At 48.9% G+C, this 12,052-nt stretch overlaps 2 protein-coding genes across 3 annotated transcripts in view; one reads left to right on the forward strand and one right to left on the reverse strand.

Moving 5' to 3' along the window:
- RALGDS (ral guanine nucleotide dissociation stimulator) overlaps positions 1 to 3,068 on the forward strand; it is a 79,327-nt gene extending 76,259 nt beyond the window's left edge. The window contains exon 20 of the mRNA XM_084821330.1: positions 77 to 3,068. Coding sequence (XP_084677456.1) covers positions 77 to 252 — 176 coding nt within the window. The 3' untranslated portion in view covers positions 253 to 3,068. The remainder of the gene's footprint in view (positions 1 to 76) is intronic.
- CEL (carboxyl ester lipase) overlaps positions 3,018 to 12,052 on the reverse strand; it is a 16,578-nt gene continuing 7,543 nt past the window's right edge. For both annotated transcript variants that reach the window (XM_084820884.1, XM_084820883.1), the window contains exons 6-11: positions 11,830 to 11,937; positions 11,116 to 11,233; positions 9,815 to 10,001; positions 7,988 to 8,191; positions 6,721 to 6,918; positions 3,018 to 5,310 (exon numbers count right to left, since the gene is read on the reverse strand). In XM_084820884.1, coding sequence (XP_084677010.1) covers positions 5,115 to 5,310; positions 6,721 to 6,918; positions 7,988 to 8,191; positions 9,815 to 10,001; positions 11,116 to 11,233; positions 11,830 to 11,937 — 1,011 coding nt within the window. In that variant the 3' untranslated portion in view covers positions 3,018 to 5,114. The remainder of the gene's footprint in view (positions 5,311 to 6,720; positions 6,919 to 7,987; positions 8,192 to 9,814; positions 10,002 to 11,115; positions 11,234 to 11,829; positions 11,938 to 12,052) is intronic.

The raw sequence follows: 12,052 nt of genomic DNA on the forward strand, positions 1-12,052 counted from the left end.
GTAGCATCTCCTTAAAAGCCCAACCAGCAGCAGGGACTGATTCTTTCTCTCTCTCTGTTCCTTCTTGCCTTCCTAGAGCTGAAAATCCCCGACAATGCCAACGTCTTCTATGCCATGAACTCTGCCGCAAACTACGACTTTGTCCTCAGGAAGCGGGGCTTCTCCAAAGCCGTCAAGATCAAGCACGGCTCCAGCTCCACGCTGCCGCGGATGAAGCAGAAGGGCCTCAAGATCGCCAAAGGCATCTTCTGACCTCGGCTTTGCCCTCGCCGGCTCTGCCGGGGATGGGGGGCCGCCGTTCTGCTCCTGGCTGCCGGTCCGTCTTGAGTAACGCCGCTGGACAAGACGACGGATGTGGCTGGTCTCCCATCAGCAGTCCTGGCCTTCCTCTGAGGAGGGCAGCACATGGCAGGAGTGGACAGCTCCAGATAAAATACCAAGGAGGAGGAGATGCCTTCGCAACACCATTGCTCAGTCCTGTGTTTCTCGCTCTCTGCGCCGGTGCCCGCCGGTCCTTGCCTTTAATCAGGTCTGCATCTCTCCTTTTTCCTCTGCATGGGAGATTTTTCACTTTCTCAACCAACCTGGCTGCCTTAGGTGTCTTCTCGCTACGCTGACGAGAGTGGTGCCGCAAAGGAGACCCTCCTCTCTGTCTTTGCCAGAACAGCAGCCCAGAGAGGTGAGAGGACGTGGAGTTAGGGGACAGGACAGGCAAGGTCTGCACTGGATATGCTCCTCCGGGGGTTCTCCTGGCCAAGCAAATTCTCACTGCCTGGAATCCTCATCTGGATCGTTACTGAAATGCACTTTGCCCTCGGGGGAGGTAAACTGGAAAGCTCACGCCCTGCTCCCCCCCTCGCCACCTGCATTGCCTGCCACAGAAGTCTGCAAGGAGACTCTGTGGGCACTTGGGTGTGGATTTAAGCCCCCAGTGGATTCTCTGTGCCAGAATAGGTCACTCCACTCGGACTCTTAACTTTCCAGACTCCCTTTTTCTTTTTTTAAGAGCCTGCACCAAAGATCAAATGGCATCATTTCTTTGTAGAGAAAACCCCTCTGCTAACCAACTAGGGCAGGACTAAAAGAAGCCAGTTTCTGTACAAACATGTTGTAAATAAAGACTTCAGTTTGGGTAGGGGAAGAGCTAAGGAGTGATTGCTCTGAAGGGTTAAAACGCCCCCTGCCCCTCACCTCTGTTTCCTTAACCTGTGGGAAAGTGCCACTCTCATATTTTAACAGACTGGAAACTTTGACAGTGAAATAGAGTCTGTGGACTTGTAGTCTGATGTGATCAGATTTTTGTAAAAAAAAGAAAAAGCCCAAATGGAATTTACTAATTTTTCCCCTCCCAATATTTATTGCTTGTAAATAGACCAGTTGGATTTGTACATTTTACTAACACTGTTTAAGGTCCATTAGTGCAGTCACTTTTATGTTTTAAGTTGCGAGAGAACTTTGGGCGTGCGTGTGTGTGTGTGAGAATGGGGAAGGCCAAGAACACCTTGTTTAGAATGGCGGTAGTTTCAAAAGAGTTTTTTTGCTCAGAGTTAAAAGTGCTTTAGATGGGGGGTGGGGTGATGATTTACTTTCTTTTACCACTAAAAGGTCTCGGGTGGAGGAAGATTGCCCATTAAATCACTAAATAGAAAACTCCAAGAAAAGGCAATAAGCCTGTTTTCCTAAACAGATTTTTGTCTCCATGCCCAAAGTGTACCACCCCTTTGCTCTTTGTGTGAGTGGTTGTGTGGGTGGCAGGCCCAGCATGGGGGCATGGTAAGACCAAAGCTCTCTTCTTGTCCGAGCCTTATCCTGAAAGGTACTGAACTAGGTTCCTGACACTTCAGGACTTCTGTTCAATAGGTTCGGCAATATTTTGGAAGCTTCTAACTGGAAAGTTGTTGGTTTTTAAAGAACTGTGAGCATAGAGGGGTGGGGAAAGTTTAAAATGTGGGGATGAAATAGATGTGCTATCGTGATACTGAGAATCTGCAGTGTTGCTTTGCAATTGTTTTCTAGAGAACAGCTTCCACAAACTTAATGCTCTTTCTCACTCAGGATCCCATGGAAGGGCAACTTTTGCCTGCCACTCACCCTCACCCGCCTGGGGGCCTGTTTATTCACAAGGTGCTCTGGAGTCTGTTTAAATGACAGACTCATTTGCCACTGCCCAAAATAGCATGTCCAAAAAGGGCAAGGGTTTCATTCTGCCTATGACGGGAGCAATCGTCTCCTTGAGGGCAGAGGTAGGGTGGAGTGGCTCTCTTTTCCCACATTTTTCAGTTGCTTTCTTTGTGCTGGTCTCTTGGTCATAGCAGGTTTTTCTTTAATTTCTGCTCGTTTTAGTCGCTTACAAACTCTGAAAAGAAATACACACAACAGCTCCCCTCACGTTGCCCTTGCTTTGTAGAACAGCTGCTTGGTCATCTGTCTCTCTCGGATGCCCCAAGTGCATGGATGCCTTCCGTCGCCAGTGCTGGCCCTGTTATTTGCTCCTTGGCTGGGAGGAAGGGGGCCCCCGTGGCCTTTATTGCCAGTGGCCACCAGTGGGGGCTTCTCTCTGTGGATCAGCTGGTGCAGAACCTGGCCCCACAGAAGCGGTGCGTTCCTGAATCCCTTGCACAAAGGGCAGACACATCTCTCGGCTCTGCCTTGGACCCCACGGCTTACGTTTACACCAGCCTTCCAGATGTGTTGGACTATAGAGCCCATAGTCCCTAGCCAACATTCCCAATGGTTGAAAATGCTGGGAGTTGTAGTCCAACACATCTGGAGGGCACCAGATTGGGGAACGCTACTTTAACCATGTCTGCTTAGCCCTCCTCGCTGTGCTTGCTCTTGGGTTGGAAGCTTGTAACGGCAGGCGAAAAGAGAACAGCTTTGGTTTTCCCCGCAGACTATGTCATCATTGGACTTCATGGCATCCTCGTGTGGGTGTGTGAGTGAGCGATTCCCAGAAATGACTGTAGATGACCGTAGATTTTGTACCAATTTCCATGAAGTAGCACACTACTCTGTGTGATGTGTATACAGCACTGTAATTAGTCTTTTCAATAAAATCCCAATGTTTTGACATCTTGTTTTTGTGGCTAGGTAAGGACTGGCACGTCCAATGCTGTTTGCTGAGAGAGAGCAATATCTCCCCCCACCAAAAAGGGAATTTTTGAGCTGGAAAAGCAGCTAGAACAGTCTGGAACATGAGACAGGAGCAGCGAACTTGTCGCCTCCTGCATATTGTCGGACCTCCACTACTAGCATCCCTGACCAGTGGCCACCTCTGCTCTCTGGAAAGGCTACAACAGCCTTTCCCAACTTGGCACCCCCCAGATGTTTTGGCCTTCAACTCCCATCAGCCCCAGGGTTCTTTCCTAGCTCTACCTGAAGATGCCAGGGTCCGATCCCTGCCTGTTACAACTTTGTAGTTTAGGAAAAAGGCGACAAGGGAAACTCACACATGGTAGAGGTTATAACATTATGTACAGTGTGATCAAAGTGTGATCATCAAAGTGTGCTGTAATTTACATGGATGTGAACACATTATTACATCCATGCAAAACAAGCACACACATGAGGGAACATTTGGAACTGAACTCTGGATGCATAGGGGAACCCGATACTCTAAAAGCAGGGGGAGTCAAAAACCACTGACAAGGCCCTTGAAAGCAACTTGTTTCATTAAAGAAGAATTAAAATGAATCAGGTAATTGGAATCACACATCCCAAACAAAGAGTCTTGTGGCTCTTTAAAGACTTAACTCAGAAGCTCTCACAGACCCTGTCCACTTCATGAGATGCATGAAGTGTTTGCCAATTTGAGGATGATTTATATACACATGCTGAGGGAGGAGAGATGTAAGCTGTGTTGTCGGAGGGAACTGAAATGAAAAAAAGCAGAGATAGCGACGATTACCTTAACAGTTGCCATTTAGAAAAGTTGCAGGGTGATAACAAGACGATATTGCAACGGTGAGCCAATTAACATAGGTAGTGTAATTTTTTAAAAAAAACACGTTATCCTTATTCAAACCAGAGTTCAATCTCTTGATGAATTATCAATTCATCAGCAGTTTTGAGTTGATATTTTCCCTTGAAATGCCTTTGTACAAAAAAGGCCTCCTTACGGTCTGTGTTATCATGCAACAAAGTTTTCTGACTGGCAACTGTGTAGGTAATTATCACTGTGTACTTTTTGCATTTCAATTCCCCTTGACAACACAGTTTCTATCTCTCCCCCTACATCTCCAGCATGTGTATATAAATCTGCCAATTTGAAATTAATACTTCATGCATCTGATGAAGTGGGCAGCAGTCTACAAAAACTTATTATGCCATAATCAATTTGTTAGTCTTTAAGGTGCTACACAACTCTTCTGGTTTTTGCTGCAACAGACTAACCTGGCTACACCTCTGGAAAGAGCAGCCATTGTCAGCTTTGGTAGACTTTTCCTTTCATCCCTTTTTGAGACATAAATTGCCGTTTCCCCTTCCAATTCAGTTCTGACACAACATTGGGGTTTCAAAGCTTTCGAAGGTGGAAAGTAAAAAGGTTAAAGTAAAACTGGCTAATAATTTCCCCCTTCCATCTGACTTAAATAGGAAGGCTAAAAATCCACATTAAATATTGCTTGGTAGGTAATTCTGTGGCTCTTGCTTTGAGATAAGATCTGCAATTTGCAAGTGTTCACAAGGATGGCTAAGGAAATCAGGACACAATGGACTCGCCAGATAGGTGTTTGCAAAGAGTCACATATGCAACTCTGCTTGGGGCCTCTTCTTCCAGAGGCAGGCTATCTTTTCCCAAAAGCGAAGAATTTAGAGGTATTTGGTAACACGGTGGAGAAAGTGGATAGAGAGTTTCCCACTCCCCACTCTTATAATACCAGATCACAGGGATCATCCTGTGACAACTGCCTGTTTAGGCAAAATGTTTAGAGCTTCAGGACAGGCAAAGCGTTTTTCCAAACAGTATGAAATTAAACTTATAAAATGTGCAAGAACCCACAGAAGGGAAACCACATACACCAAAACCCGTGAGGTAAGCAAGAGTTAAGATCAGTTTATTCAGAGCCTGCCTGTTGGTCTTTTGCAGGCAGAAGCAGCCCGTTCCCATGCTGGTTCTACTTCAGGTCCATGGTCACTGGTACGTCTGGGAGGCTGCGGTAGGCAGTGTTCCAGAAATCCACGTAAGGCGCACGCAGGCCTTGTTTCACTGACTCATAGTTGATGTTGTGGTTGATCTCCAGATAGTAGCCGTGCTGAGTATCATAGGGCACCCAGGCAATTGGAACCTTCGATTCTCCATGGTTAGGGTCGCTGCAACAGAGAAAAAATAAAACACAGTCAATGGAATGAAACACACAGAGAGAAAGAAAACACGCGTGGTGGAAATTGTGTGAGCATCTGGTGCTGGTCCAGGGATTTGTGGCCTTTGGGCCAAGAAGGAAGGATGCAGACAAATTACAACTGGTTGCTCCTCCCTCTCCATCCACAGAGGGCGAATTACTTTATCACGGTAACTTTTATCACTGTTTTGTACCGTGCCTCAGTCTTGGAGTACACAACACAAGACATCCCTCAGCCACACGCTGACCACACTCAGAAACTTAGACGTGTGGAGCGATGGCTGGCTCAACCGTCACTCATTCCCCTCCCTCTGTGCCTCAAGTGGACTGTCTCCTTTGTTGTCATTTGGAGGGCTGCACAAACACTTGTGTGTTGATCTGGTCTTTGGTTGCCCTTTTTTAAGGAAACCCTTTAATGTTCAAAACTACACCAGGGAGTGCTTGTGGGGGGCACAACTGACATCCCAAGGCATGAGCCTAGCATAGAATTTTAGAGCTGGACCTGGTCCACCCCTCTGCTCCTGCAGGAATCTTATCAGCATTGTGTCCCCACTCACACCCCAAGAACTCAACCCTGGACAGGAAAAACTTTCGTTTGGGCTAAACACAGACTGAGGGAGCTTCCAGAGTGGGTCTTCCCCATTTTTAAAATTTATTTGCTGCATTTTTAACCTGCTTTTCAGATAATTATTGTCTCCCAAAGCAGTTAGCATCAATAAAAAAGAGAGAGGCCCTGCTGTCAGGCTTATGAACTAAAGTGGCAAGACACACGTAGGAAATGGGGAGTGGAGGGGAAAGGGAGATCAGTTCTTCAAGGCCAGAACAAGGTGATGAGCTATAAGCAGGCATTTAAATGCACTTTGGGCCAGACTGATCTTCCCTTGCTGGCGTTCTTGCTTAAATAGCAATTGGTGGCTCTTGTTTCTTCAGCTGATAGATGGGGACTAGAGGGGTTTTTCCCCTGCCTTCTGCAGTCCCAGGGCAACTATCGGTTGGAGCTGCATTTCTGGCAGGGAGGTAGCAGCAAGCTTCCTGCAACTGCTCCTTCTCTGGCAGATAAACAGGCCAGGTTGTTCTCCCCCTTGGCTTCACTTATTCCTGGGGAGCAGGGGGTACAGTTGCCCCGTGGCCCTAGGTCCCTTAGCTGATGGCAGAAGCCAGACTTCTAAAACAGTTGCATCCGTCATCTTCTAGAGAATCTTTGTTATAAAACAGGTTTTGCTCTCTCCTACATCAATGGCGGAAAACCACCTATGACATTTAATAGGGTTTTAAGCTCAAACAGGGCAGTCTACTGGTTTGGGGTATAACAGGAGGAAAGTGGCAGCATGTGAGGTTTGGGGCCTGCCGAGAGCCGCAGCGAGTTAGGCAGGCCTCTTACCCTGTCCTGGCGAAGTTTGTCCAGTAAGCAATCATGTCCTTGGATACAGTCCTGTGCTTTGGCTTGTAGCCCAGCGGCGTAGCAAAGGGTTTCCCAAAGACGTACTGAAGATCGTCGGCATGGTCCGCCCCCACCCACTTGGGGTAGACTGGCATTCGGGACGGCTCGGAGAACAGGTAGCTGTAAGTCTTGCCACTCCTGAAGAGACAGCGAGAGGAGGGACGGAGGTGGTGAGCGAGCAAGGAAAGCATAAAAGCACTCAAAACCCATCTTCCCTGCACCATTGCTCCCATTTACCCATTCTCACAGAGGCTGCCTGCTGTGATGCCAGTGCAGCAATGCATCTGCTCTGGGTTTCAGTCAGAACCAGTCAGAACTCTAAAGGAGCTCTTGGATAGCATCTTTAGATTCTGACTGAAACCCAGAGCGGATTCACCATTCCACTGTATTCTCACCACCCCGTCTTGACAACGGGAGGCACCACAGAGGGCCTCCGCTAAAGCAGCACGGGGCACAGCTGGGATGTAAATAAACTGAGAGCTTGACAAACCACTGGGTCTTTCTAAGGGTGCTTCCAGCCAGAGGGTAGGGATCTACAACAGTGTCATTTTTGTTCATTTAAGACCAGAACTGTTTGCACCCTGTTGGCACAATTGTTTTGTGCAGTTTTCCCCCCATTCTAAATGGCTGGAATGCCTCTCCAAAGGCAGCGCTGCTGCAGGAAGAGCTTTCAGCTAAAGTATGAAGGTATTTCTGGCCCTGCCCCTTTTGCCTTTGGCTCCGCCCACTACAGGAATGTGCCCCCCCCCCCCTCGAGCATCTTCAAAATGGGATTTGGCCCGGGGGCTGAAAGGGGTCTGCATTCCTGCACTGCACCCGCACTATTTGGGGGGTAAAATCAGGTTTCAAGAGATGTAGCTACCGTCTCACCCCAGCAGAGCACCACCGCTCTTTCTTGTGTGAGCATGGGGAGACCTGAGGGAGCAGCACGGGCTGGTGAGTCGCTGTATTTTGGTAAGGACACCAGAAGCTGGTATCTTTGCCTCTGTTGCGTTTGGCCTCTGAAACTGAACTAATCCCTCAGGCTGGAAGAGGTTGCCCGCCCCCGCTACAGAACGAACACTACAGGGAGCCCAACACGTTCAGATTAAAATCATCCTCGGGGCAACCAGCTCTGGAGTTTTCCTCTCAAGATCCAGCCTCAAGGATGAGAGATGCTGGAGATGAGCTAGGAAGACTTCTTTATAGAAGACTCGAGAATGCGCACTTAGCATTTTGGTAATGCAGCTGCAGCGCCTGCTGGGTGGGAACCAGGAAGATGTAGTCGGTCTCCAGATCCACCACGGTCCTTTTCATGACTTCCTGGTCTACGCTGCTGCTCCACACCTGGCTGTAGAGGGAGAAGATGGCCTTCGCTCCGGCCTCCCCCTTCTCCACACTCAGCCCCTCAGCCACATGGTACACCTCTTCCCTATAAAAAAAGAATCAGATGAGGCAGCTTTCTGCACAGCATCAGTCTGCACTGTGCCATGTATCCCACATGGATCTATAGTTTTATTTACTTAATTTCTTTAAAATCTGTCTTGGCCGCCTTTCAGGGCAGCAGCTTTCCCAAGGCAGCGCACAACAATAAAGCACATAAAACCACTACAATACTAAAAGCAACAAAACCAGCAAAAAACCCAGCAGCAACGATATCAGGAGAAGGCCAGAGTAAAAGAGCACATTTAGAACCTGCCCGTTATTGAAGGAGCTCAGGGTGGTGTTTATGGTTCTCTGCCCAAAACAACCCTATGGGGCAGGTTAGGCTCAGAGAGAGTGCTAAGCGAGTTCGCATGACACACCAACCCATTATGGGGGACAAGCCTCGTGCTGTAAGGTGCTTCGCAAACAAGCCACAGTGCGTAGTTTGCGCACCCAACAGAGGATCAGGGTGGTCGTGGGTTGTTTCCCCCCTCCTCCCCACTTGGTCTGCTGGCCAGCTCTGCCTGGCAACCCAGCAGACTTGGTGGAAGAACCAGTCTTGTCTGCTGCCACGTCCCGCACTGCAGTTCCGACTGTGATGGCAGCTGGAGCCCTTTTCCTGCCTGGGAATTTTTTTGCGCTTCGCCATCCCTGGGGAATGTGCACTCATGTCCCCCTAATTTTTTTAAAAATTATTCAGTTTACCGCTGTCGCACACTTCCACAACAGCGGGTTAACGAAGAATACCGACGTGCCCCACCAGGAGTCCTGCATGTCGCACTTGGCAAACGTGCAGCGTTGCAGACAAGGAGCCTGTATCTCGTCCCCTGCACCTAGTTTTCAGGGTGCCTGACACACAGTTCCCCTTCCCCCTAAAGATAACAGCTGTCAAACTAGAAACGGTGACAGCGCTCTTCAGGGTTAAGTGGGGTGGCATCTAGTTTCATATGAAGCGGCGGGAAGGCTGGCATGGGGAGGGGTGGGCTATGCTGGGGACCCTTCCAAGGTGTCGCCCACCCTTAAAAGCATGGTTACCCACTTGGGTAATTCTAAGCGTTTCCTCCCCTACACTGGGGGGCGGGGAATGTTTAAAATTACCCACTTCTCAATGGGATGCCCATGCTTTTAAGGATGGACTACACCCTTGGAGGGGTCCAGAAGCTAACCCACCAACAGCACAACAGCAGCAAACCAAATAAAGGACCAGGTTGAGGGACCTTCCATGAGCAGATCCTGGATGCAACCCAATGGCTCTTGAGAGCCTGTTCTCTACAGTGAGAGATCCCATATCCTGTAGGGATCCTCATCCACACAGTATAAATAAATCCCAGTACCGAACACCAGGTAACTTGACATGTTGGTTGCTGCTTCCAACCAAACATCTGGTTCTGCTGACCTAGGGCGGCCTTTGGTCTGATCCAGCGCAGCTCTTTGTGCCTTCAAATATTTAAAATGTGATTCAAAACAGCAAGGTCCAAAACTGAATTCGGCCTTCAGACAGGGCTCCCCACCCCTGCATTCGGCCATTCAGAGCTATGGTTTTCTAAGGTTTCCTACACTGGAAGGCAAGGTTGCCTCTCCCTGCTTCCCTTTCCTGATGCCCGCCACCAGTTCTCGCCTTCCCCCTTACGGTGTGATCTTCACCAGTGGCCGGTTGAGGGCGGGCATGTCAATGCCGGCAAAGAAGTGGCCATCCATGCTGTTCACCCCAGCAATGTAGTCGATGTCAGCAGTGTTGGCAAAGAGATTCTCAGGGTGCTCCGGGAGGAAGTCACCATCCACCACAGGGGAGAAGATGAGGTAGTGGACAAGGGGATCTGCAGGGGAAGAAAGGAGGTGAGTGCACCACTTAGGACAGGAACGGGAGAGCATCCCAGGAGAGGGATGCTGCAAACTGCACATGAGAAAAATATTTAACTGCACATTCCTAGTCCTCATAGTGTGTGTGTGTGCGTGTGCACATACAAATTTGTACATATGTATGTATAGAGAACATGACCATATGCAGGGCCTGCATCAAAGGTAGGCAAGGCACCTGCCAAGGGCCTAATTTCAAAGCCCTCTGCATATGCACGTGATCAGTTCAGACCTGTGGCAAGAGCAATCTGTCACTTCCCTGGCAGCCCGCTGGGTGGGAAGCAGGGGAAGAGAGAAAGAGGGTGGCAGAAAGAGAGAGAAAGAAAGGGAAGGAGAGAGTGAGAGAAAGGAGACAGTGGAAAAAGAGGAGGGAGATGGCACGGAAAGAGAAAGGGGATGGCAGAGACAGAAAGAAAAGGGATGGCAGAGAGCAAAAGAGGGAGGGAGAGGGGGGAGGGAGAGAGAAAAGAGGTAGCAGAAGGAGAGAGTGACAGAAAGGAGATGGTGGAAAAAGAGCGGGGAGATGGCACAGAAAGAGAAAGGGGATGGCAGAGAAAGAAAGCGAGAGAGAGAAAAGAGAAAGGGGACTGCAGAGAGAGAAAAGAGAAAGGGGACTGCAGAGAGAGAGAGAGAGAAAGAAAGGCAGTGGCGCAGAGAGAGAGAGAGAGAGAGAGAGAGAGAGAGAGAGAGAAGGAGGAGGAGGCAGAAAGAGAAAGGGTGGCAGAAAGACAGAAAAGCGCTAATCCACTTATCTTTGTCTCTGGCCCAGGCCACTGCTAGCTTCAGACCCCATCCACTGCTAACATCTGGCTCTCGACAAAAAAGAGTTGCCTACGCCTGGCTTAGGGAACACTGCTGCAGGAACAGAGTGCTATTGGGATATGTCATAATTTCACTGCAACACTTCATTTCTTCTTCTTCATCGCCGAAGTGCTAAATGTGCAGTTTTGCAGTGTTGATGCTTTGTTGTTTTTAAAGCAGCCTGCTTCATCTTTGCTATCACAAGTTTGGAACAGATTGCTCCTTCTCATGGCTCCCCGCCCCCAGCCACGCTCCCCGCCCAGTCCAGCTTACAGCGCAGGTTTAGCACATTCAGCTTGTAGGCAAGTGTCAGCGCTTTGGGGTCGGTGACCCGCAGGCAGTTCGCCAGGGCTGTGGTGTTGTCTGTCGGGCAGCCCACGTGCTGTGCTATCTGGAAGACACAAGCCACATCCGTTTTCCAGGATTGTTTATGCCATTGTTCTGAGCGAACGCTCTTCGAGGCGGGGTTGAGGAAGACTTCCAGGGGTTGGAGGGCAAAGCTTCCATGATTAGCATAACCAGAATAAATTATAAAAAGTAGCCCAGGAAAAGCAGAACAAATTGCGGACGTGATGTACATTTGCTCAACGTGCATAGCTTAGACGTGTTGCAGAATTCCGTGTTCCTTGGTGCAGAATTTGGATTGCCCAGGAGCAAGATGACCTATACACACCACCCCCAATGTTGCAGCGTGGATTGCTCTTGTTCAGGATTCCCTCTCCCAGCAGCCCACATTCCACACCCGCTAAGTATGCCCAGTCCTCACTGGGCTGTTTTGGGGCCTTCCCCCACTTTTAGGATTTTCCTAAAGATTTATTTTACTGCCGTAAACCTTGGGGTCCCCTCAGGCTTGTTGAGCTCTCCCTGAGGTGTGGGTGGTGCAGTTTTGGCTACGTAACCAGCAGCACTCACAGCGTGATCATTAAAAACAGAGGGAATGATACAGATACAGTTTATATTTTGCCCGCTATCTTGACAGTGCTTTACCTTGGTAGCCCAAATGAGGGGGTTCTTCTGAATAGCCCAAGTGCAGAGGCCAACTCCACTCTGGCTGATGGCCCGTTTGATCAATCCTTTGTTGTACGGTGACAGCATCTAAAGTGCAGGAAGAAGGACACACAGCAAACTTTTCTCAAACACAGAGTTATCAGCTGGGCAAGAATGGTGACGAATATTTCAAAACATCACCATTTGCTTATACAAATCTAGC

Source organism: Heloderma suspectum, chromosome 14, assembly GCF_057233095.1.
Source record: "Heloderma suspectum isolate Gila_16-S chromosome 14, 16-S_ref, whole genome shotgun sequence".
In the NCBI taxonomy this organism is placed as follows: Eukaryota; Metazoa; Chordata; class Lepidosauria; order Squamata; family Helodermatidae; genus Heloderma; species Heloderma suspectum.